General features: G+C 45.7%; 1 protein-coding gene across 1 annotated transcript in view; it reads left to right on the top strand.

Moving 5' to 3' along the window:
- The window catches only part of COL9A3 (collagen type IX alpha 3 chain), a 38,281-nt gene that overhangs the window by 8,841 nt on the left and 3,751 nt on the right, over nt 1–25,689 (top strand). The window contains exons 6-28 of the mRNA XM_075768613.1: nt 3,553–3,588; nt 4,175–4,198; nt 4,728–4,781; nt 5,443–5,496; nt 6,247–6,288; nt 7,675–7,731; nt 9,403–9,456; nt 9,939–9,992; nt 10,515–10,568; nt 10,934–10,987; nt 12,095–12,148; nt 12,600–12,653; nt 12,936–12,989; nt 13,623–13,676; nt 14,440–14,484; nt 15,421–15,474; nt 15,882–15,935; nt 18,594–18,647; nt 19,401–19,472; nt 23,029–23,064; nt 24,482–24,526; nt 24,798–24,830; nt 25,207–25,353. Coding sequence (XP_075624728.1) covers nt 3,553–3,588; nt 4,175–4,198; nt 4,728–4,781; nt 5,443–5,496; nt 6,247–6,288; nt 7,675–7,731; nt 9,403–9,456; nt 9,939–9,992; nt 10,515–10,568; nt 10,934–10,987; nt 12,095–12,148; nt 12,600–12,653; nt 12,936–12,989; nt 13,623–13,676; nt 14,440–14,484; nt 15,421–15,474; nt 15,882–15,935; nt 18,594–18,647; nt 19,401–19,472; nt 23,029–23,064; nt 24,482–24,526; nt 24,798–24,830; nt 25,207–25,353 — 1,239 coding nt within the window. The remainder of the gene's footprint in view (nt 1–3,552; nt 3,589–4,174; nt 4,199–4,727; nt 4,782–5,442; nt 5,497–6,246; nt 6,289–7,674; nt 7,732–9,402; nt 9,457–9,938; nt 9,993–10,514; nt 10,569–10,933; nt 10,988–12,094; nt 12,149–12,599; nt 12,654–12,935; nt 12,990–13,622; nt 13,677–14,439; nt 14,485–15,420; nt 15,475–15,881; nt 15,936–18,593; nt 18,648–19,400; nt 19,473–23,028; nt 23,065–24,481; nt 24,527–24,797; nt 24,831–25,206; nt 25,354–25,689) is intronic.

Below are 25,689 nucleotides of genomic sequence, written 5' to 3'. Positions count from 1 at the left end.
CATCGCAGTGTGCAGGGGTTAAGAAAGGTGGACTTTTCCAACATGTTCAGGATATCTCAACAATCCATTTGTTGCCCCAAGGAGGTACCCAAAGCTCAAAACTCTGTGAGTTGTCTCATTTAGCTAAAGGGATGAGTGAGAGAGCCATGTATCTTCGATACGATCTTCTTCCTTTCCCATGTGCAAGGCGAAGTTTGCTTGGCCACTGGGAAAGTTGAGTGGCAGGACCCAAGCGTCTTGGTCACAGCTTCAAGCCTCCGTGTGTTGGCACTGCACTAAAAACCATCTCCTTTGCTTTTCCTCATGCCCATCTTTCTCCCCAGGGCTGCAAAACCCTGACCACTCTCGGACAGTCTGTGGCAAGAGTCCAGCACCTTCTGGGAACTGATCCCTGATTTTTAAAATAGAAAAGTTCAGGACCACACACAAGACCGAGCAGTTTTGTGCCCATTTTATGCTCAGTGGTAGCACTTGCCCATGCCCACCTTAGCGCACAAGCTCCTAGTTTGCAGAGTAATTGAGCAGATCATTGCTGGGTACAAGAACTTCCTCTTCAGCCGTTTAGTAGAAGAACACAAACACAGCTGCCGTAACTACATGCTCTGATTTGACGTGCTTTCCCATGTCTCCTAACTCAATCTGTCAGCATGGGGCAAACTTGGGGCCTGTTGTCACTTATGGGAGCTTTTCAGGGTCAGTGGTCCATCTGGAAAATTGTTTTAATTGGTCTAATAAAAGCCTAGAAAAAGGACAAAACCTCTAAAAGCTTTAGCACTCTAAAAGGACAGCATTGTTATCCCGACTTTCTTTCTTCTCCCCAACTTTAAGAACATATTTCAGTTTCCCCGGAATCGCTGAAATCAGCAGGTGTCCACTTGCTGTTGTGGGACTGGATTCGTGCTTAACACTCTGACTTCTGAACAAACATGTATTGCTGAGCCGCAGCGTCTGAGAGCGAAGGTGTTTAGCATATGGAAGTGGGCTCACGAAAGACAATTTTTAGTAATACGTTATTGCTAAACATTTCTTTTCCTCTGTATGCCACACTTCATCAGTCCAACAGTGACTCATGTCCGACCAGGGACAAATCACCGTGAAGGCAGCATACCAAAATGTTTTTTTGTCTTAAATACCCCTGTTGCTATCAGCATGTGTTAGCTTTGCTCGTGGTTCTGCTTACAAACGGATTAGATCAAGCCTACTTGGTTTTCCAATTTAGAAAATCCTTTGTTTTTAGCGAGGAGCGAGCTGGGTTCTGACCTCAGTGGTAGGTACTGGTGTCCTTCACTGGAAAGTTTTCAAAGGCCATTTTGAAGTTTGATACTTCACACTATGAGCAATGAGGAAAACATAATTATTCATATTTATTTATGAGTGTCATATTAATGAAGTATTTCCTATGCTCCATAAATGTATATTCATAAAGTATATTACTTTGAAGTGAAAAATTATGGTGAGATTGTTTTCTAATCAAAAGAGAAAGAACATTGTTACATGGAGAATGAGTCGAGTCAGACAATGTTATTAAAATCGAGGTTTAAATTAGAGTCTCTCCTTTGAACTTAATGGAGTCACATCAGCTTGCTCAGGGACTCGATGGTCTTTTACCACACCAGGAACGTTCACTGCTGCGTGCTGCACCTTACACCCTCAAAGATATCAAAATTAAGGACAATAAAGTGCCAGCACTGGGCACTTCAGGTGCTCTACCAACCTTTTGGCATGTCGGCCAAAGCAGAGAGGGGCTGTGCACCTGGTTTCCGTGGGGGCAGGATTTAGGTGCCGGGAATTCAATGGTTTCTTTACAGGAGATCCCAGCTTGTCCCTCACAACCATCAGTAGCTGTAAAACTTCAGCCTAAAGATAAAAGTGACTGGAAAAAACCAAAGGAACCTGCAGCAAGAGAAGCGAATGAGCTGATGCTTGCCACTGAGCTGATTTTTATTGGATTACGGTCCTCTCCTCACAAGACAGCTCTTAATGAGGCCTTGGGTTCTCGGTATCTTTCTCTTTAAGCTTAACGAAAGAAAATATTTCTAATCTCATTTGGTATGTAGAACGTTAGGAAAGGGCTGGCAGCATCCCTGGGATCACAATAAGCAGCAGTGTGTTGGGATATTTTCCAGGTCTGCCCATCTGCCTCGTTCTCCTGGTCCTAGGGGTAGATACCATTTAGTTCCAGCTCAGGACATCATTCTTGGGGTGTTTTCTGTGCCGTGTTTTGAGAACATTTGGAAAGCAGGTTTGGGCTGGCAAGAGACGGAGGAAGCCTTGTGCTGTAATCGCTCTTTGTCCCCTGTGCGAGGCGATGAGGATTTTGCTGGCACTGGTTTAATGCAGCGTATAAATAACAACGTGGTTTGTTCTGTGTTCAAGTCTGTCACCTTCTCACTATTTTAAATTCTGCCTTTCTCGGCTGATGTTGCTCTCTGATAACAATGCAAATGCAAAGAGCTGTCTGCAGGGAAACTCACTGGCATTTCTGCACCCCCACCACTTTTTTTTTTTTTTTTTCCCTTTATAAAAGGAATGACAAAATCAGTCTGCTCTCATCAGCTGCTGCCTCTGCTTTTCTTTTCCCTGTCGCAGCAACAGCTGTTTTCTGAGAAGGCTCTTGGACCCGAGAGCATCAGTCAGCAATGCACACCCAGTATCTCTTGGAGATACCTGAACAGCCATTGGCCAAGGTCAACCCACCACACTGGGGTTTTTGTTCTGTTTTATATTTCCATTCATTTTCTGTGTCAGAATTACTAGCTATAATTAATTTCACGGTCTGCTGGCCAGCGTAGGCATCTTTGTAATGCAACAAAGGGATGAAGAAGGTCGGTCTCTCTGTCTTTGGTTAAGCAGGAATGTAACAACTTCAAGAATGACTTAATTCTAGTGTAAGACATAAGATCACCAAACTCTAGTCAAGCTTAAGAGTCAGAGTGCAGATTGGGAAAAGGAGACTGGGGATTTGCCAAGGAAGCTAGTGAAGATGCAGAAGCTGCCAAATATTTGTCTTTGCTTGAAGGGAAATGTATGAATTAATAAAATTCACTAGAATGCGCCCAAATCTTGTAAATAGTTACAGATAATCTAGTCATTGGATCTACAAATATGAATGTATTATGAATGAGAATATTTCAAATGGATGAAATTCAGTTTATGAATATTTAGATGTTCATGGAGACTAATCTGAGGCCAGTGTGACTTTCAGAAGTGTCTATTTAGTCTTTTAGCAGCAGCTCATGTTTTAGTCTCTACTCTCTCTTGACCACCAAATGGTGAAGAAAGTTGCTGGGGCCAGTTCTAAACATCCATCCCTACTATCTTAAAATGTTCTTCAATCAGATAATTAACCAGGAATGACAGAGAATTATCCATGAATTTCTGTCCTTATATTTGTGAATTCAACTGCGCATCTCCAGTTGCGTGCTGTTTCTGTAAGGCGCTGCTGGAGTTTTCAAGCAAAGATTGGTGTTGAGGAGAGCAGGCATTGGTGTTTACCCATGTGGAGGTTTCTGGTTTACCCCTGCTAATTTGCACTCTGTTTTATTCCTGTAGGGTGCGTTAGGACCTGCCGGGCCACCTGGACCAGCCGTAAGTAACTCCTAGAACTGCTTATGTAAAGATGGCGTGTAATATTATGCTAAAGCCATCACTGAGAGGAGGTGGGAAGCCTTGTGTCCCAAAACAAAGGGATCAAAGCCTGAATGAGTGAAAATATTGTTTCAAGTGTTTAAACACGTATGTATGACCTGTTCTGGTAACACAGGGCCTGTTTTTAGTCTCTGAGATGTTATAAAGCAAGGCAGCTTGGGATAAAGACTAGCATGTCACATGCTATCAAAATTATTAGACAAAAAGAAAAAAAAAAAGGAAAAGTAGATAAACTAGAATGTTGTCTTCGTAACTCTGTCCCCCACTATCACATCACCATACGTGGCTTCACTTGGACATGTCTCGTAGGTAACAGTGATGTAAAGGGAATACAAATTATCAGAGGCAACAAAAGGATTCATCAAGACTCCAGCTCTGCTCTGATTGCAATTCACAATAATTGGGGACAGGGGAGTGCTAAGGAAATTTAAAAGAAAAAAAATCAAGCAGCATTTTCTGAGGTTTGCTTTTCTTCTGTATGTTCAATTTCTAAGTGATCTTTTACTGTTTTAAATGTTGTTTCCAGGGCAAAGGACTACCAGGACCTCCAGTAAGTAACAAGGCTTTTTCAAAAAAGAGTTTTAAATTATTATACTAGCTTTATTGGATACCCTGAGCATTACAAACCCACCCCAGGCCTTGGGTCCCTCTCCTGTGCCGGGCAGAGGGATGTGGAGTCCTGCAGGTCGGCAGCCTTGTGGGTTTTTTATTCTTACCCTAACCCCAGGGCTGCTGGCACTGATGTAAATTCGAGGCACAGCAGCTTTGTAATCGCTGGAAGTGACCAACTCTGGGGCAGCTTTTGTTCGATGGGTTCCTGGGGCATCTCAGAGCTGCCCTGCGTCAGAGGGGATGCAGATATTGGCAATACGCGACGAGGACAAGAGCGTGCTCCCTGGGAAGGTGGAGCAAAAAGAAAGATGTGCGTTGGTAAACTGCTTGTCTGGGTGCAGGACTGAGCTTTTCAGTACAAATGTACAAATGTACAAATGAGTACAGCCAGGCTGTTTGTTTGCCCAGGGCTTTGGCAGCTATGTGAGGTCGCCATGGGTGTAAAGGCTCTTCTCTCTGTTCAACAGGGGCCTCCAGGACCCAGTGGGCTCCCAGGTGGAAATGGATTTCGAGGTCCTCCTGTGAGTTTCTCCTACCATTTGATCTTCACTTACTGAACATACCACAGAAGAATGAGGTTCATTTCTGGTCTCTTACCCCATTCTGGAAGCATGATGCACAAGACACTACAAGTTCTGCCCACGAGCAATGCTTACTCCTTGTATCAGCTTATGTAGGGTCACCAGTGCAACCAGTGCAATGCCAAAGATGTGCAACTGCTTGCAGCCATATCTTCCTTTACCAGCCATGAGTAAGGACAGAAGAGCAGCCAATGTCACGAGAACAGAGGTCAGTTACCAACTGGCATGTACTTTCAGCATCCTCAAAAGAAGCTACTGCACAGAATGGGTCTGATCTGAGGGTGCCCGTTCTGAAGAACCATACTGTCATTTTTGGGTGCCCACAGCTCCACTGGAGAGGTACAGAGCCAGTGGAAGCAGGGATGTAGGTGCAGGGATCTGTTCTTCTGTCCTAATCCCTATACTTCCATATGAATCTGCTGTTCTCCTTGCAGTCATAGAAGCTTCTGCAGAAAGAAAGGTTCAGTTTAGTCCCATTAGAGATGTCTTGCACCACATGCACAAATATGCAATGGTATTTGGTAGCTACCCTTCCTCTCCCTTTGCATTTTCATTGAAATGGTTAAGAAGGGGAATTCTTACTATTTTTCACTCTTTTTAGGGACCTTTTGGTCTGCCAGGATTCCCAGGGCCTCCTGGACCACCCGGACCTCCCGTAAGTTGAGACTTGCAAGTAAATTTGAGAAAATTCCCATGGAGGGGTCTAGAATTTTCATCTTGCTGCCAGAACGTGCACTTTTTATTTGCTGTGATTGCCATGAGCACTCCCTTTCCAGGCTAGGTTTCAGCAGACCATAAACACTGTGCCCCAAGAAGAGCAGTGACCTTTCACTGGCTGCTCTTCGGTGTGTTGATGATCTCCTGTGTATTATCTGTGTTCTGTTGGTGGAGGAACTCAATGATGGCCAGGCTTTATGGCACAGACAGGTCACAGGCACAGAGGGCTTTCTGCTCTCTCAAGTAAGGTTTATGTGGTTGCTTGGGTCATGATGTGTTCTTGTAGGGCCAGCAAGGGAGGCTTGAAACCAGTAAGTGTCTGTTTTGGGTTGGCTGTGGTCTCTCTGGAGGGTTGAATAGTGGGATAGGGAGGTCTTTCCCAAGTCAGGAGGAGGCCAGGCACAGCTGCTCTTCTCAAATTGCTGCCTTCATCACCTAAGGCTCGAGGCTCTTCCCCAGCTCAGCTGTGCATCTCCAGAGGATGATTACACCCCTGACATATCTGTTTTGAGGGCTGGTGCAGCTCATAATGCTCCAGGTTCAGGGGCTGCATTTCACGCGGTGGGGCTGGGTATCTGCCTCGTGCGGATCCAGCTGAGCTGGATCTGTAAGTGCATTTCCTAGAAACTGTATTTGCTCCTGGCGTTTGTCTTGCTATATTTAAAAGACCACGTTTCATGAATTGCAGGGTCTTCCAGGCACCCTTCCCGATGGCGGTGGGGACCTTCAGGTAGGTTTTTCTTTATGTAGCATGAAAATATTTTTTTTGGTTTAATCCTTGATGTGACTTTTCATTGGCACACCTCAGTGACCGTCAGACCATTTCCATGCACCATTCAGGCCTGCAGACACGGGTCTAAACTGCCATATTGCAGAATGCGTAACTGTTGTGTGCGTATTTACAAGACTGAAATGTTCTTTCAAGGAGGTAGATATGCTAGTGCTGATCTTTTCCTTGATCTTTGCTTTCCAGTTTGCTTTCCAAAATGCAGGTTTTGCATACATTCTTTATTTCCAAAACAACTTTAGCATTTGGTAAATGACAACGGCTTTTCATGCATCTGTTTCCAATCCTGCTTTGCAGGAGAAAAGGTCGTGTATGTTGCACTGTTTATTTCCATGGATGGTGGCACCAGGTTCCTATGGGCATATGCTTTGTTTAGACTTTCTTTCTTATGAGAAAGTCATGATTCCTTTCTTTCAAGGGAATGAAAGGAGTGTTAAATCCGTGAACGATGGAAGTGACATTTCCAGATTTCGCAGCTGTTGTTGTGACAGCATCTTTGGTTTTCTAATTGGCGTGCCTCAAAAAAGCTCAGAGTCGGTTTAGTCTGCCTTATGGCAAGTCACGTAGAAGTTAATAGAAAACGATACTATTTCTGCAACTTTAATTTAATTTACCCTGTGGAATATACTAGAAAATTAAACTCCTGCTACAGAGGTGTAGCCTGAGTTTTTATTAAAAGAAAAAGCAAACAAATGAAAGGAAAGCTGCAGAAGAAAATCTTGTTCCTTATTTGTAGTTTTTAGAGTATGGCCTTTTAAGTCCCCATTAAGTTTCCATGCATCTTCTGATTTGTTCCCAGCCAAACTAGAGTTCCCGCCAGGGGCTCACCCACCCCTAGACATCTGCAGATACCAGCTTCTTGGTATTTAGGTTAATTTTTTTATAGGTCTCCTTCTGATAAACTCTAATGCTTGTCCTTGTTTCAGTTAGGTGAGTTGTCTAATGGAAATCAGTAGGGGCCAATGAATACATAGATTTAAATATGGTCCTAATGATTTACAAGATACCCATCTGGTTTCACTAGGGAATCATGATTCTCCAGTATTTTGGACTGTGGACAACTCTCAGCCTTCAGAATTTCTCACAGTCCATGCTCAGAGTGAAGCAGACCATTCATAAATCATTATTTTGTGGGTTCCCGGGGGCCTGTTTGGGACCCTCTGCCAAAGGGAAATGCCAGTGAATACACGATGCTATGGATGAATTGGATTTAGTGGGTTTAGACCCAAAACCTACACGACTTTTTCTCCTCTCCCTAGTAATGGAACCAGCTTCCCTGTGTGCGCTGTGTGTACTTGATAAACCAACGAGTGTTTCTGTTCCTTGTAGTGCCCAGCTCTGTGCCCACCAGGTCCTCCAGGTCCCCCAGGAATGCCAGGGTTCAAGGTAAGAAAAATACCACCTGACCATACAAAGATCTGTCTCCCAAAATAAATACCTCTCTGACCCCCTGGGATTAAACTGTTTTATATACAGTACACATCTCCTGCAGGCTCCACACCTCTCCAAACCAGCCATGCGTTTGTCTGGGTTTATGCTGTCGAAACAGAAAACCCCTAATACAGCCGAATATGAGACAAGAGGGGAATGAAGGGCCTGATCCTGCCCTGCACTGTTCCCGCGCTGGCAGCAATAGCTGCTCAGCCACTGAACTCAGTCCTGCCTGCGCGCTGCCTTCACCTTCAGCAAGAGGCTCTGCGTCCTTCAGGCGCGTTGCTTTGTGGCTCCATCCCTTGCAGGGTTGCAACCTTTGTCAGATGGAAGGTTTAACTACTGATTTTTGACTATGGCCATTTATTCCCACAAATGATATTTAACCCTTTGCATAGGGCGAGCACAAAGATTAAAACGCTATGCTGGCTTTGCAAGGCGCAACTGATGAACAGGAGCAACCAGAGAGCAGCGGTTCCGGGCTGGCTCAAGAACAACGTGCTGCCTCTTCAGACTTCAGAGAGCTGTAAAAATCTCACCAGTTCTCAAATTGTCCTCACAGACCCTGTACACAAAGATACACGTTTTACTGTTGCAAGACATAACTCACATGATTAAACACAATTTAATTGTAATTTTATACCCGGTGTAGCACCAGGCAGCTTTCTCTCTATGTTGTTTGATTCTGGAACATAAATTCTGGGTTGCAACCCTCAGGAAACCTCACTCAGCAGTTAAACATCTCCTTCTCTGTCCCCTCTACGATTCGTATGAATTCTGCGCAGTAGGTTACACTCCAGCAGTGAGCTGAAGTAATAAGTTACTCAAGTTTTTTGGGGTTTTTTTTTAGCAGGACGTAGCAGAAGTTGGCAATGGGTGGAACATCTCCTGGGAAATGTTCTCAGTTCCTCATGAACTGACCTTTTGCAGATCTGGTCTCTCAGCTGAGTCATAAATATCATTTAGAAATACACAATGCTTAGGGTATAACTATTCAAAATTCATAACTTATGAAATGTAAAAACCTGTGAAGGTCTCCAATTATGATGCAAATGATGCACAGGACCCTTTGCGTGGTGAGGGGTAACAGCTGCCGTGGCTGAAATTAGTTTGGGTGTCTCCTACAATAATAGGAAGGAAGCCAAGAAGCAAATTGAATCTGAGTTTATATAAAAGATTTCAGTAGGATATTAATTTCTTTGCAAGCTGGATGCTGCAGACATTAAGGATGACTTAAAAAGGGAGGTTAATGATACAAAATAGGGTTTTTGGAAGTGTCTCAGCCCCATTTTCAAAAGTGATGGGAACTGAGTTCTGGTCCCTGACCTGTAATTCAGAATTGCATCCAGAGACCTGTAGCCTCATCTCACCCCAAGTCACTCTTGAAAACCAAATCCGGGCGTTTTCTGAAACTAGATCAGTTCTGACACGGTGATACCTAGCACAGGAGCGGTGCATGGCTAATTAACCCCGGAAATGACCTCCATTCACACATTCACAATACATATATAGATTAATTTCCCAGTAAGTTGTTTGTGTTGTGTGGGTTTAGGTCTTGCAGCTATCTCACAAAATTTAAATTTTGAAACAAGGCTGTACATGGGTAATTCGAGCTCTTATTTCTAGGGACACACCGGTCACAAAGGAGAACCTGGCGAAATAGGAAAAGAAGGAGAGAAGGTAAACTTCAATTTAAGGGAGGGTTGGGGGAGGATTTTTCTCTTTAAAAGCCCCATAACAAATGGTTTCTTCAGGAAGACAGGGAGAAATGAGGCAATTGGGTGAACAACAATGAGAGGTTACTATGACAGAAGTGCATTTGCTTCCATTGCTCTGCATGTATGACCGTGTGCTCATACTTCAAGAAAATTCATCTTCCCAATGTTCATAATGTTAACAACAGTTTGATAAGTTAATTCCTATTGTTTCACATGCAGGGATGTCAGCTCAGGAAAAAGCCCTGCATTAATCACTGGGGTAAATTCCCGACTGATCAAGTGTTCTTGCACATAGAAGAAATTGCCTGTAACATAGAAGCAAATTCTGAAGCAGAAATCTGGGTGGGAAAGAGCTCAAGGAGAAATAAGATGGGAAGGTCCCTGGATTTGTGTTGGCAGGCTCATGCTGTCTCGCCTCTTGTCTAATTAATTTTTCTCTCCCAGGGTAACCCTGGTCCTCCTGGTCCTCCAGGCGTTCCCGGCAGCGTTGGCCTGCAGGTAACACCTACTCTTCAGACCGGTTCCCGTGACCTTTTTACTGTGGAATTCAGTGGTGCCATCAATCGCTTTGCGTTACACAAACAGCTCTTGCCTCTGCATAACAACAGATGTGAAAGTTGATGCTGGTGAAAAAACAAATTGTGCTGGTTTCACTGAGCTTTAATTCAGGTCCTGCTTTTGGTACCTCACCTTGCACAAAACATCCAAGTGGTAGCTGCTGTCTTGCTGGTGCTCCGGGAGAGCCCTGAACACCTTTAGGTGGATCTGAGGCTGAGCTCTGGGCTGGCTGAGCAGGCACTCTGCATGTCTGCACGGGGTCTCGCCAGTGTTGCTGGCTCAGAGGTTGTCACCAAAGGGCAAAATGTCTCGTTTGTGCATCAGAAGTCTGAGCTTTATGCTGCTCTTCGCTGTTTCTTAATGTTTTCTGTGTTGATGAGTTGCTACATGATGCTGTTCTGCCATTTTACCATTTTATGTTTCACAGTGATTGGGTTTTAACTGATTTGTTTTCTTAATTAGGGCCCAAGAGGACTAAGAGGCCTCCCTGGTCCAATGGGTCCAGCTGGTGACAGAGTAAGAAAAAACTTCTTCTGATTTTTTTTTTTTTCCCCCCCTCCATCACCATTTTTTCTCATGCAAGGTCCAAGTGGCATTTGTCCTTACTGAAGACCACTGGGGAACTTGCACAGATGCAAGCAAGGCCATGAATGACATCAGTGTATCACAGAGATAACAGTGGGGAAATCCAGAGTAAAAACCTGCTTGTTCAGAGGGGGGATCTTTTGCAAGGCCGCACTGCAAGCTAGCAAGAAGGATGGGGTATCTTTCCAGGGCTTTGTGTGTTTTCTTAGGTTGCAGTATAAGGGGGTGGGGGGGGGGATACTGCTACTTCACCCTCTGCCAACCAATGCATTACAATGATGTATTTTTCTTTGCAGGGTGACATCGGTTTCAGAGGGCCACCTGGAATCCCAGGACCTCCAGGAAAAGCTGTATGTATCTGCTTCTCAGCATCTCTGTGGCCCTGCCTTCCCCAGCCAAAGCCTGAAGTTTATCCCTCCTGCACTAAACTCTTTGCTGGCAGTGAATGGAGGGGGGCGATGACCATCTCCCTCAGATGGAGATGCCTTTTTCCCTCCAGTTAGAGCAATGTTATTTCACCTGACTCAGATCTCATGGTCATGCCCCATGCCAGAATAAGTTCACCACATTTCCATTGCTCTCTGTTCTTCACTTCCCTGAGCATCAGCAGCTGTGGGCAAGCACTTGAGGGACATCTGTGTTGTTCTTGGGAAGGAGAGTTTTGAGGAAGAATTGGTAAGCGCTATCCTGAGCTTACATCCTTTGAGCCTGGTCTGTTCCGAAGTGCTCACAGCTTGCAAGGACTTGTGCTACAAACAGAAATAGTTGTGTATTAAAGATGCAGTCCTCATCCTTTTGCAGAGCTCTGGGGTGAAGTGTAGGAGAACACTGAACCTGCACCCTTACCTGTGGGCAGACCCCTGTACCCTCCTTACTGTGCCCAAATATGAGACCAGAGCTGCATCTGCAGCGTTATGGCCTCTCTAGGAGCATTTTCCACTGGCCTGCCACTCAGACTTTCCTTAGCATGGATAATACAGCATCCACCTTCTCCTGCCTACACACCACAGTCTGCATTGACCCCGAGGCAGTATCACCCTCTGGGGACACCTCCCTAGTCTTTGCAATTATAGAAGAAATTAATCTGAACTAAAATAAAATGAGGGGCTTTACTCTCCGCCAAACGTTTAATTACGTCAAGGAGGATCTAGAGAGTAAATATTAAAGTTTTTCTCCCACTCTTTCTGGTTAAAGAAAATGCTTAATTAAATGAAGGGGAAGATGGTCTCTGCCCCAAGGGATTGTTGGCAAAGTCCCTGCTGCAATTCGTCTGTGTGTCAGGAATTACAGAGTGTAACTGAGAAAGTACAGCCGAGCTCTAGGGGAATGTGTACGCTCACGCCTCTGCCAACGCCAGCAAACAGCACAAAAAAGCCTTCATCATTTACACCCTTGCAACATTAGTCTGTGTCGCTGTGTGATGAAGATGCTTAATGGCTTTTCCTCCTCTGTCGTAGGGAGACCAAGGAAACAAAGGACCTCAAGGATTCAGGGGGCCCAAAGGTGATACTGTAAGTGCGGTAAAACACCCATCTGCTCAAATGTTGGACGTGACATTCAAAGGAGTCTGTCTGACAGGTTTATTATGCCTTGTCCCCTACTTGGTTTATTTGAATGGGAGGTGAAAGGGATGAAAGTATTCCTCTCAAAAATGAGATGTTTAAGTCTTATTAAAGATGCCTAAGTACTAAGATGCCGAAGTGCTTCTTACAGTCCAGAGCACAGGGATCAGATCTTGCATCTCCATCCCTTGAAATGATCCAGACTTCTCCCAGATGCTGCAGCCAGCATTGGGCCAGTTTTCTGGTGTGTCCTAAAAGACCCACCGTACCTGTATGAACAGGACAGGAGCCAGCACAAACTGAATGAAATGTCCCTACAGAGTTTGAGTATTATCTTTGTTGACTGATTGTTCTTAAGGGTTGTGTTCTGGATAACACAGGATTTATTGCTGATTTCTAGGGTAGACCTGGACCAAAAGGAAACCCAGGGGCTCGTGGACTCATAGGAGAACCTGTAAGTCAATTAAGTAAGATGCATGTCTCACGGTTTTTCAGATGATGAGATAAAGCACGATAGGAGAAATCTTGCATCTTACAGTCTTTGCCTTCAAACTTCTGCTCTGTGGGTCTGTGTAACCTTCAGTGTAATTCTGGTTGGACCAAGCCCTAGTTGTACTGCTGTTCGTGAAAAATCTCCCTGTCTCCTGGTCAACTAGAGTTGGACCCATTGCCAAAATGTTCTTTGCAAACCACAGAGCCTCCTCATAACCTTAACCTGCATTGTGCATGGTTGCAGGGCATGCCTGGCAAGGATGGACGGGATGGAGCTCCTGGACTCGATGGTGAGAAGGTTTGTAAAGTCCTACTTAAACACTGCAGGAAAGATTTCTGTTACTGTCCCGTGTGTGCTGCAAAGCCCCTGATGCTCCTTACGAAAGAGCACGGCTTGAAAGCTTTTACTTCTAAAGTTTTCCAATAGCATAACTAGTGAAGAAGAGTGAAGTTGCTTATATTAATTAATCCCAAGGAAATTCCCTAAAGAAAGAAGATGCACATGTGGGCCATGCACATATGATCTAAACTCAACTGTGTCCCTATACTTAGTGGTTCTTATTGGCTGGCTCTAGGCCTTCAGAGATGCCTTTTCAGAGCTGTTGACAGACACATCTGTTTATTTTAATCGCCTGTAGACAAAGTGCTGTCAGGTTCTAGTTGTCTGGTTTTTGAACGGCGATCCCACAGGAGCACGGACCTTGTGCTGCCAAGGAAGGCTGGGAGCTGGAAGAGGTCTAGGGAAAGACCTGGGAGCTCTGGGCACCCGGTGTCCAGTGGGTGCCCATCTCCTGTAGACACAACAGGTTCTTCGTCCTGCACATATGGGGAGGGAGAAGATTACAAATGCCTCTTTGGGAATGTGTCCCCTGCCTGTGTCAGACCATTTTCTAGTAGCAGAGGGTCCCTCCTAACCTCTCGATATCCACAGGGTGATGCAGCTCGCATGGGTGTTCCTGGAGAGAAGGGGCCAAACGGACTGCCTGTGAGTACGGCAGCAGGACCCGTCGCCTTCGGGGCCGTACGGCAGCTTGGCCTGCGTACGGTGATCCTTCCTGGGGGGGGAAGGGGGTTGTTTTGTGCATTGTCTCACATGAGGAAATGCACTTCTGCCACCATACAGACAGGGGAGCAGTGTACAAAGCGGAACGGAAAACATCTGGAGTAGCAACCATATACTAAGGGTAGTAATACCCTGACTTTTGGCCACTCTGACTGCTTAAAGTTTAAATTTGAGCAGAATTTTCTCTTTCACATCCCAGTGACATGCATCCCTCATGCAGGGAGGTAAGATCTGGGATACACGTAACTGTAATTGAACAATATCCTGAGCCCTGTCACTGCCTTACTAGTGTTCATTGGCAAAATGTTTCATCTCTCCAGTCGTCCAGCTATTTAAATAGAGGTAAATTATTCCTTTCTTCCTGTCTTACAGAATATTTTGAACACCTCTGGAGAGAGGTTTCTGCTGTGCAAAATATTGCTGCTGTTGCTCTATTTGTATATTCCTCCTCTTTGCTCTAATTGTCGAGGATTAGTGTACGTAGAGCTGCTAGGGCAGCGAACAAGAGAGAAATTGAAGCCGTAATTTTCACGGTGAAAGCCTCAGAAATGTAAATCCTCCATTGCTTCAAGCAAATGTTGCTCCTTGTGCATCAAATGAGACCAGAATAACAAATCTAATAGCTCTTCTTCTTCTGACATTGCTTTAATATTGGTTTGTGTTTTGTTTTGTTGGTTTTTTCCAGGGACTGCCTGGAAGAGCAGGTATTAAAGGCTCAAAGGGCGAACCAGTAAGTGAATCTCTCTAATGATGGTTTCTGGTGGGGAAGCTACTACCTTGTCATGGCAAGGCTTTTCAGGTTTTTGGGGGTTAGTGCCCACCAGTAGCCCCTGGGAGGATTTACCCGGAGGTGATGGTGTCAGCGTTCCTGCCAGGGCTGGGTTCCCCCGGCAGCGAGGAGCAGGCGTTAGGTATAGCGACCGAGATGGCCCTGCTCTTGCTGAGATAGCTCTGGCACCTGGTTCAGTTAAGACAGATCGGATACACAGGAAGAGTCATCAGCGGTTTAGTAAACCTCAGAAGGAAGCATTCCCCCTTTTGTCAAAGTCCCAAGAGCAGGCTTCATCTTTGGGGAGCAAAAGGCTGAGCACCTGCAAGCAGGAGCAGGATTATTCCATCTGGAGACTTTTCCCCCATCTCAGGAGAAGAGCTTCCATAGAGGTTTAGGTTGGCACCTACCTATGAGATCAAAGAAAATCTCAGACAGACCAAAGCAGTCCAGCACAAAGAGTCTTTTTTTTTTTTTTTTTTTGTCCCTCTCCTTCCTTTCTGAATTTCCCCATCTGCTCCTGCATCATTATTCTTGCTAATCCTCATGCACGAGACAGCACTGCAGGAAGACGCTTCTTGCATAAAGGTGATGCAGAAATGAGTGAAATGGAGCGCCGGAGTGTGCCTCTGAAAGAGCATCCCTGTCTCGCCCAGTCGAGATGGGTTATGGCAGCACTGCCCTGGGGCTGGCCCCAGGACAGGACGTATAGCTCATCTGTTCTTTAAACGTCCATTGGTTAGAGTTTTCTCTTCTTGGTCTTAAATCTGTAAAAGTTTAAAGCTGTTTTTATTCCCTGATCCAGGTTTTAACTCCCTATTCCTTTTGTGGCTCTACGTAGGTGAGAGATGACTCTGAAGTGATGCCCTAACCCAGCGTTTGCTTTCTCCTCCGCAGGGCAGTCCTGGAGAGATGGGAGAGGCAGGTCCCTCTGGAGAGCCAGGCATCCCCGTACGTATCCCCATCTCTGACACTTACCACGAGCTCTGCTGAGCTTGTTTTAAACCAGGCTGCAGAGCCGAGGCTCGCATGCTGCTTCACCGCACAAACAAAGCTGTTAGTAACGCGATAGATGCTGTGCTGCCTGCTACACGGCGATGAGCACCCCCAGGCAGCCCCACGCTTCCGTGGAGCTGTGCGGTGAGTGGGGTGTGAGCCGGCCGGGTGGGCACCTCCGTGCACCGATGTTGTAGTGCAGCAGAGGTCAAAGCCCACCAAGGCGGGCGGTGTGGCGTAATGGATGGGGCAGGGAGTTTGGGATTGAAATAGCCTGGGATCCAGGAATAGGTTCCAGCTCTGCAGTGGATTGGGAAGGGTGGATTCGTGGTTCCTAAATGGCACTTTGGTGTTATTGCCAGGGCGATGTCGGTATTCCTGGTGAGAGAGGTCTGCCGGGACCCAGAGGAGCAACTGTAAGTACCACGCTGCTTGTAAAGCACATAGACACCAAAATCGAGTTCAGTACCTGGGATTACTCTCTGGATATACAAGGCCACGTTCTCTCTCGGTATTGTCTCTGGGGAGTTTTGGCAGCAGAGGAATGACTGCCTCATAAGTGGGTCAGGTCCTGCTCTCACAGCTCCGTGCAGATACAAAGTGATTCCTTCCATTTCGTTCGGCAAAGAAAGCCGCAGTTGTCCGAGAGGTTTGTGGAGCTGCTGCAGTCACACAGGAGAGACTGGATGGACAGTCAGCCATTCCCTGGTTAGGCACTAATAACAAGGTTCAGCTTGCGCTAAATGTGAGTAATTAATGAAGCAAAACTCCTGCTAAGCTATTGCAACGTACATTGCCACCAGCACATGAAACATGAAATCATTCCCATTCTGGTATTGCTTTCCTTGGAGCAGTAGAAGGTCACTGTCAAACTTGAAGCCGTGCAAGCAGCAAAACTGGGAAGCGTGCACATTGTCACGGTGAACGACAGGCGCTTGAAAGCGTTAAAAAGCTTGCAGACCCCTTGGGAGTCTCTTGTGTGTCTTGTACATAGGTGCAAGCTTTTCCCAGCTGCTCCTCAATGGAGCATCTTGTTCCTGCTTCTGCGGCGTTCCCTGCATCATCTCAGAGCCCGAGAAATAAAAAGCTACAGGAGTTGCAAAGCAAACCTGAAAATAACTGCATGGCTTCTTGTTGTGTCCCTGCTGAACAGCAGAGATGATGATAAATGATCTCAGGATGATAAAAACCTGATTTTGTTCACACTACTAAAAATGCTGGGATACCTTTTATTTTGTCACTCCCCAACTAGTGCTGCCTTTGTGGTTGGACCTGATCTTCCAGTGGTTTTGTTGGGCTTTTTTTTTTTTTTTTTTTTCTTTCTTAATCTCATTTTGAAATCCAGAAGCCTACAGCAAGTCTAATGTGATTTCTGGTATATGCCACTTGGAAGAAATTGAACTCTATGATGATTTATTGTCTGTGAGTAACTTCCAAGGAGAGGGAAATCAGCCTTAGAAATAAACTAAATTAATAATGTTTGCTTTTATGTCTGCAATTTTTCATCAAAATAGCTGTCCCCACAAAAAGTATCATATTATTATAGCCAAAAATCAAATGCAGTAGAGCTAATTGCATTGGTGCAGACTTCTGCCGTGGATGCAATAGCAGATGAACCCCCGTTTATTTCTAACCTGGGTTTCTGATTTCTGATTTGTGTTATTAGAGTCCTAATTTATATGAAATGTAGTTAAGCCTGGGCTATTCTAAGAGAGTTACAGGATTCATCTAGTGTTGAGACTGGCTCAAAACAATCTGCCATTACTTGTCCTAGCACACTGGGGTTTCTGCCCCTTCAGAGGCTGTCGGTATTTATCAGGTCCCATCGCTGGGAAGGCACCAGCACAGCAGAGTCATTTTTGGTGCAATTTAATGTAACTTTCCTAGAGCTCTGTATTTATAACTCTCAAAGTTCCTGACTGAATTACAAGCAGAAAACAGAAGTGGAAACAGTAACCCCCAAAATACCTGAGCAGTTCTCTAACTTTTTGAAGACGGTGCTGCTTTATTTCAGCAGATTGGCTCCGTCTTCGGGGCAGACCCTGGTTTCTGCACAAGGTTACGGCCGTGCTGACCTTGAGAGCCAGGCAGGGATAAAGGCGACTGGTTTAGGTCGTACATCGAGTCATGCATCACACGAGGATTTCCTCTTCGTGACGACCAGAAAAAATTATAAGAAACAGCAGATGTTCAGGTACCAGGGAGGATTTGTAGAGCTAACAATTAGGGAAAGATACAGATGCCATTTTATCGCAGGGCACACCTGCACCACAATCCAGTACACAACTGCTTCCCTGGGTCCACTGGACAGTCCGTGCTGACTGATCTTCTGCCTGCGGCGCCCGGTTTGAAGTTTATTTGTGTCCCTTAGTGCTGCACCCAGCAGAGACGGCTGTGAAAGGAGACAAAGCTGGAGTTCCACCTTCCAGTATAAGTTTCCCTAAGGCATCTATTTCCAGAAGACACTTTACAAAATGGGATTTAGATGCCTAAATCACTAAATTACTGTGGTTTTTCTCAGTAGGAAGCAATAGACACTCCTAATGGTAAAGTTTCTGTTCTGTCTAGTGAGCTGGGCTCTTAAAAGCACCTGCACTAACAGCGTAAGACGTTGCCTTTTTCTATATTGCAGGTACAAAGTATGTCCAAGCAAGTGGACGCCGTTGCCAGTTTTCATGGCCAAGTGCATGCAGCACATGTTGTACAGTAGTTTCTTGCAGAACTGGATTGAGTAAAAGCCTAATATTGGAATAGCAGATCCCCTTTAATGTATATTGTCTCTGCCCTATCATGCTACCATTTTTTGCTGTCATTGATCTTTACTACTCATGAGTGTGGTATGTCATTAAGCATTAATATATACAAATAAGCATTTTTGCTAATAACAATATTAATAAAGCTCATTAAACACTAAGCACTGCTTTACAGCGGTCCATCAGCGGTGCTGCTGGGCAAAGTGCGCGGCGGTGCAGAACTGCGTGCTCGCTCTGTTAGAAGTGAGCCAATTTAATTACACCAGTGACGTACCCGGCCCTGAAATTTCTCCTTATCAAAGCTTTTCTTCTTCTTTTCAGGGCCCACTTGGTCTTCAAGGCCCGATGGGAGCCCCCGGTGTCAGAGGTTTCCAGGTCTGTATGCTGACAAGGGTAATTTAACGCGCATTGTGTTTTGGCAGGCCACTTTTCTGCAAACGTCTGGCAGGACAAGTGCGTGGCGGCAACACGGGATAGGAGGAAATGTCTTTCCGCTTGCCAGAACCAGAGTGACGCCTTTATTACCGCAGTATAGTAGAAAAAGCAAAAGGCCAGATAAGCTGCCTGCCGGAACAATTTATATTTAGTATTTGATTGCAACAGAAGGGTTTGAGTTTGACCTACATAAAGACACCGTAATTTCTCCTCGATCTGGATGGTCCCAGCGCGTCTGTCTTCAGTGAACTCCTCCTCCCTTCTGCTGCGCTGCGGGCACTCAGATTTCTTCCTCCCCTCTCCACGGGAGTGTTCACAACCACTGTGCGTTCCCCGGTGAAACTGGCTGAAAGCCAGCGTAGGGTGCTCCCTTCTGGGAGCATCACTTGGTCGGGAGTCAGAGATGTGATTGTATTCGAGAAGACCTGGGCCAGCCAAAGGCTGGAGCACTTCGGCAGGGTGGCTGAAACGCGGTGGGGCAGAAGTCAGTGAGCTGTACCGACCGATGCAAGTGGTACCAGCAGTCAGCAAGCGGTGCCTGGGTCCTTGGGGGAAAAGGAGAGGGGAGATCTAAGACAAATCACCTTTTTGAACATGTTATGGAGAGCGGTGAACTTGGGGGATGTCAGGATATGCAGGGTTTCCTGGAACTTTAAGCTGTAGCTCTTTCTTTCTTTTTTGTTTTCCTAACAGGGTCCCAAAGGTGCCAGTGGTGAACCTGGCCTTCCTGGTCCAACTGGAATTCGCGGAGAGATAGGTGACAGGGTAAGGAGAAGACATCTGTAACCAATTCCTGTTCGGGAGATGTGAAATTAGAGCGTAACGGGGCCCCCAAACAGGGTGTAGCTGACATCACCCCAGCAAAGGTGGGTGCGTCGGGTGTCCCAGCCCATCTCTGAGGCTGCTGCGTGCCCAAGACGGCCCCGCAGCAGGTAGCGGGGTTCTGTGCATCGCGCCTCTTCTGCTCCTGTCCTCGTTTCTATTTCAGTTCAGGAACTCACACTATTTTTAGTCTCTTGTTTAAAAGAGACTTTGGGATCCTATCTTAGCCAGAATAGATGATTGTTTTGAGTTTTTCCCCCGCTCTGTACGCTGGTTTACCAAAGCCTTGCTCCCCATGAGCACAGGAGAGCTGATTCATGCATTTTTGTTATTCAGATGCTCGATTAGGATTTCTGGATTTTTTTTAAAATTACAGTTTACTCAGTGATTTTCTTTCTGAACAGCAACACACCTGGGCCCCACACCTCAGAATAAATGCAACTTTTTATTTAAATGAATTCATTCTCATTTAAAAGAAGCCAGCAGGGTAAAGTGAACGACATTTGTTTGGGGCTTGCAGGAGAACAGTAGCCGTGTGTTTGCCGGCTCCCTCGACTCCAGCTTTAAGGTGAAGTTTCTGTGTAAGCAATCGCAGCGGCACCACAGGGGTCTCACAATGGCTCCTCTGTGCCAGCTCCAGCCAGGTTTAAAAAAGCCTCTTGGAGGGACTGAGGCTGGAAGCGAGAAACAGGAGGGTTATTGTGGGGCTGCAGGGTCCTGGCTGTGCTCAGGGCTTTGCTGCGGTGAAAAAATGTATGTTCGGAGGGGAAGAGGCCCCTGCACAGAGCAGCCTGCTATCCAGAGACCTGCTCTGAGCAGAGGGAGAGAAAATTTTGTACTACTTCAAGAAAAAAAAAAAAATCTAGGTTTTATTTCTGGCTCTGAAGTTAAGTGTAGTAACTCTAAGATGGAATTGTTGGTTGTTTCTTAACACCCCAGCTCACTAAGAGCTTTCCCCAGGAAAGCATGCTGTAGCAGGTTTGGATAACGCTGGAGACTTTCCTCTTCCACGTATGCAAGGGGTACTCAGAGTAACTTCCCTCTGCCCCCCCAGTCCCACCGGTGACAGTCCCACCTGCAGCCACACGTGCCCACAGTCGTCCTCTGTGCGGGCAGCACCGGGGGCTGTGCCAGCAATTAGCACGGCGAATTTCCACACTTATTACTGGGCGCAAGATTTGGACTGGGAAGACCCTAAAACCTCAGACAGCGTCTTTATATTTAAACAAGGAGCCTTCGCTTGCTGGGGGTGATGGCGTCTGCGGGGGGGTGGACAAAGCGCAGCAGATACCGCCCTGGCTTTGCTGTATGGACAATCCAGCCTGCTGGTCCTGGTGTGTACAAAGAAGAGAAATGCAAACACAGGATCAGTACAATTACACCGTCCCAGGTGCAGCTAACCCATCACGCTTTCCTGAAATCAACTGTGGCTTTTTTTTTTCTTTGGGGAAAAAAAAAAACCCCACCCAAAAAACAACAACAACAAAAAAAACCAACAAAAAAACCCAACTTCCTGCAAGCCTGAGTTAACAGGTACTGATGTGCTTTTTCACGGTCCTCGGACTGACTGTGGCCAGGAATATAAACCAGCATATCAGTAAGTGAATTTCCTGCGTGAAAAATAGAAGCAGTTTAGTGCATTTGACTGTAAGATATAAAATAGCATTGAGACAATATTTAAATGTCGTTGGAGTGCAATATTGGGGAGGGGAAGGATTTGACTGTTATTTCTGACAGAGGTAGCAATAGGCAAATATTTTTCCTAAGGATTTTTATAGTGATTGAATTCCCAGGGATTCTGGATGCTGACACTGGGGCAGTGTCTCTCTCGGCTCTGTACTGGCATCACTAGGTGCTTCGCCAAAACCATTGCTGGTGGTTAACAGACAGGGTGACACAAACATGAGGATGGCCAGTGGTCCTGAAGTCCTGTCACTCATTCCTGCTGCTAGGAATTACTACTGCTGTAAATCACAGTTTTGAATCAAAATCTTTTGGGCTAAGCTTTTCTTTAAGGGAGCGTCCCTCACAGACATGGTCTTTGGTGACTAAGCTGTGTTTTATTGCCATAAACTTTCATGGAGCCTTGGGACTCTGTGAGGTCGGAGATATAAATCTAGATGATAATGTTCAGAAAAGAATCTATCGTCTTTGCCATCAGCAAACCTAAATAGGAGTTGTAAATAGCCACAGCCGTTCTTGCATCTCCACATTCTGTTGTCTGCTTTGCTGAGAATTATTTTTTCTTTAATAGAAATCTCCCCCTTTTTTAACTTATTCAGTGCTTGACTTGAGCAAAACGACATGCCCTTGCTATGTGTGTTTGTCCTCCTCGAAGATTCTGTTCTGCTGAGCCATGTCCAGATGTAGTTATTAAAAAAAAACCAGTTTGCAGATGCCAGATTGATGAATGTGCTGTAAAAATCCTGTTTGAAGGGTAAAATGGTTAAATTTCCCATGTAGATTTTGCAGTAGAGGAAAAAAAAATCAGGGCTTGTCCTGAACTCCTTGTTTTCTCTGCTGTAGGGACCCAAAGTCACAAACAGGGCTGAAAATGTCTCATGTCCTCTCTGTGAATGCCCGGTAGATAAAGTTGGAAGGATTTTTCAAATTGCATGAATTATTCCTAGGGCGATAACCAGTTCATCATTTCATCATCTAAGTGTATTTTATTCCTGTGGCTGTGTTGTTCTGTGAATCTCAAAGTCAGGAGCACCTACCTCTAAACCCCCAGGAAATCTGACAGTCTAATAAAGCCTTGAAAAACCATCCAGACTTTTTGCCCTTGCAGTACAAAAATGTTCTTGTCCATTTTAAATCATGAGTAAATCCAATCTTCTCACATCTTCAGGTGTGAAAGGCAGAGATCAATCGCCCACCAGTCTCATCCTGAACCTCGTCCTTTAATTTGTAAATTTGGAAAATTGCTGTTTCGGTCATGATAGTGAGATGACGATAATGAAAAGCAGAGGGGCAGAAACAAAAGAGTTCCCGCCCCTGAGAACTCTTGAAGATGACTTTTGTGAAACAGGTTTTAAAGACTAGGATTAAAAGCACAGAATTCATCTTAGTTTTATTTAGGAAATTGAGGAGGACGGTATGAAAAAGGCTGGTGTAGATAACCTGTGCCAGGCAGGTGAAGAGCAGTGCATCGCCGAGGCATGTCAAGAAAGTCTCTCTGGTCTGGTTGGATGAGGACTTGGTGGGCAGAAGACCACCAGGCCTGAGTTGGGAGGTCCTGCTTGGTCTGGCAGCTGCTCTGCGCTGTAGGCAAGAGGCCTGAGAAACTGTCCTACAACGCAAACCGCTACAAAGCTAGCAAGGATGCTTGAAATCTCTTCTTGTTTCTAAGATGTATGAATGAGATTTGGTCCCTCCTACTTGGCAGTTGGAAGACCAATTCCCAACCCCCTGCTGCGTGAGTGACTGACCGCACCGGGAATTCACGGGAAAATAAGAGTTTGAGCTCATTTGCCTTCTTTCTTTTACTTCTTCCCAGGGCCCCACTGGTGTTCCTGGTCCCAAAGGTAACCAGGTAAGCGAAGCTGATCTTCCTCCTGGGATAACTTTAATGTTGTAGTCAGCAGAGGCATTTAAACCGTACCTTAGGCGCAGCCTTTGACAGCACAGCCTGGTTTTCCTTCTTTCAAATGAAAATATTCTGGAGCAGGCACCAACAAAACCCTCTTTGGTCTCGTTTTTCCTGCATTGGGGAAAGAGGTGTAGTCTGTTCTAATGGAGACACGTGGAAACGCTGTGATAAAATGCTAGACCTTCTGTGTATTTTGTACCCATGAGGCATGCTGCATATGAGCTCCTCGCATCATATTCCTCCCGAGTTCAGTTTAGAAGCTCAGCTTTTTGCTGAACATCATGTGTCTGATGAAGAGGATTGGTCCTAGCCTCAAAGCCTGGCAAACTAATAGAGGAGTTTAATCTTTTACTTTTTGCTGCTTAACTTCCATAGTTTGATTAATCTCAGTGATGATCTTTTGAGCCAGTTTTCATCAAATATATGACTTTCATTAATACATGACTGTGCTTTTGCAGAAAATGAGTGCTTTTCCAGCAAGCATTGCTTATTTTGTTTATCAGTGTCAGTGTGGTCCCTGTTTTGTTGCTAAGGGAAAGAACAACCTAACCTGCATTTCTCTTGAAATAACTTCTTCTCTAAAGCCGTATTGTCACCATAACTGTGTTCATTACCTGCTCTAATTGCTGTGTAAGAAGCCAGCTTGACTGCAGAGCGTTCGGCACGGGAAGCGCTGCCCGTGCGGCTGGCGGTGGCAGATTGCAGTGATTCGTGTTGCCCCCAGCGATGCTCGAATTGCACACGCTGCTCTTGGCTTAACGGAGGCCATCAGCAAATGGGCGCTCCTTGTCACGGCTAGTAAAATTAACGTCACCAGAGCCACCTTTACGTTAGGGTCCCCAGACAGAGTGGAAAGGGATGGTCCTCACCAAGTGCTGGATCACTTCTGTTTAAGGGTGGGATGAAGCTGTTCTGCAGATGACTCTTTCCCCTGCAGAAACCTGGAGGACACAGTTACACCGGACACTGAACATTTCGCTGTCATTGCAAACACACGTTTTCTGTGAGACCCAGAGCTGGGGAACCTGAAATTTAGATTCCCTGTATGAGGAATGCCAGTGCCAGCCTGTGGATGTCTTTCATGGCCACCCCATCGGGGCTCTCACCTGTATAAATTCAGCCTTTCATCCAAGTACCAGCTTGCTGCAAAGGGCACCTAAGTCCTCGTGCAAGCTGCCCTGCACCACGAGTGCCATTCTCAGCAGCGGAACAGCTACTGTTGGGTTCAGCTTTGGAGGAGCTGTATAAGCTGCGAAGTGCCCCATCTCCCATGGGAGCTGAGGTTATCCAAGTCTCAGAGTGAGATGATAACCTTTGTGCAGCAATAGGTGCAGTGTTAATTCTGGTATCTTACTTTCAGGGCATTGCTGGAGCAGATGGCCTCCCAGGTGACAAAGGAGAACTGGTAGGTGGCCTTAAATTCAGTAGAATTGACTCAGATGGGTCTAGAGAACCCTGTATCAAGAATAGGGTCAGTAAGAACTAACTGTCAGAGTCCTCCCCGAGTTGTGCCAGGGCTGGATCAGGTCTCAGCATCCTGTTCTCATTCCTGGCCCCTTTGCAAGAAAAGCCCATCAGATGCTGTGTACATGTCATTCCTGGAGCTTGGGAGATTAAACTTTAGACGGGCAGTTTCTGAATGGATCATTCTTTGATTTCCCTTTTCTTTCTAACAGGGTCCCTTTGGTCCCCCCGGCCAGAAAGGAGAGGTATGTGTCAGACATGGCGGGCTCATGCCCCGAAAGGTTTGGGAATCGACATGCTTATCCCATCTTTTAATGATGTATCTCCATAAACTGTGTTCTGGTGTCATTTCCTAGAAGCATGTTTTCTTCATGGTCGTGCTATAAAATCTATGACAATGACAATTTTTTGTGGCATTCAGAACATTCAAACGCGATAGTTTTGCTGCAGCAAGGACTCCTATTATCATGACCTATTATGTAAAACCACCCATACAATGTAAGAATGCATGCGGGCAGCCAGGTCAGGGAAACCTGAAGAAAGTCTTAACTAATCCCCATGAGAAAAGAATGGACCATGTCTTCCATTTTAATTGTCTTTTTCTTTCTTTCCTCATTACAGCCAGGAAAAAGAGGAGAACTTGGTCCAAAAGGTGTCCAAGGACCAAATGGGACAGCTGGAGTACCAGGGATCCCAGGACATCCAGGGCCCATGGGCCATCAGGGGGAGCAAGGCGTTCCCGGCATCACGGGGAAGCCTGGGCCTCCTGTAAGTAGTATCTGTTTCTGGGAGTCTCTGGAGTGAATAAACGCATCGTGGGTTTTGGATGCGTATTCAAAAAATAAGGTCCTGCATTTGGGCAGGCAGCAGGAGGTTACTGTGCGTGCAAGCTAATGGTCTTGCATCAAGAGTTTACCAGTGAAAAAAGATGAACAGTTTGCAAGTTTCAGAATTAAAGTCCCCCAGAGCGCATGCCTTGGAGAATTAATCGTCTCTCACAGTGATATACGAACAGATTATCTGCATCCGTTGTACGGGCTGTAAGTCACTGTTCTCATTACAAAAGCAAGTTAGAAATTTAAAAATACAACTCCTATTCACTGC

This window comes from Balearica regulorum, chromosome 16 (assembly GCF_011004875.1).
Source record: "Balearica regulorum gibbericeps isolate bBalReg1 chromosome 16, bBalReg1.pri, whole genome shotgun sequence".
In the NCBI taxonomy this organism is placed as follows: Eukaryota; Metazoa; Chordata; class Aves; order Gruiformes; family Gruidae; genus Balearica; species Balearica regulorum.
Note: the sequence above shows the minus strand (reverse complement) of the source record. Positions and strands in the feature narration are given on the sequence as shown.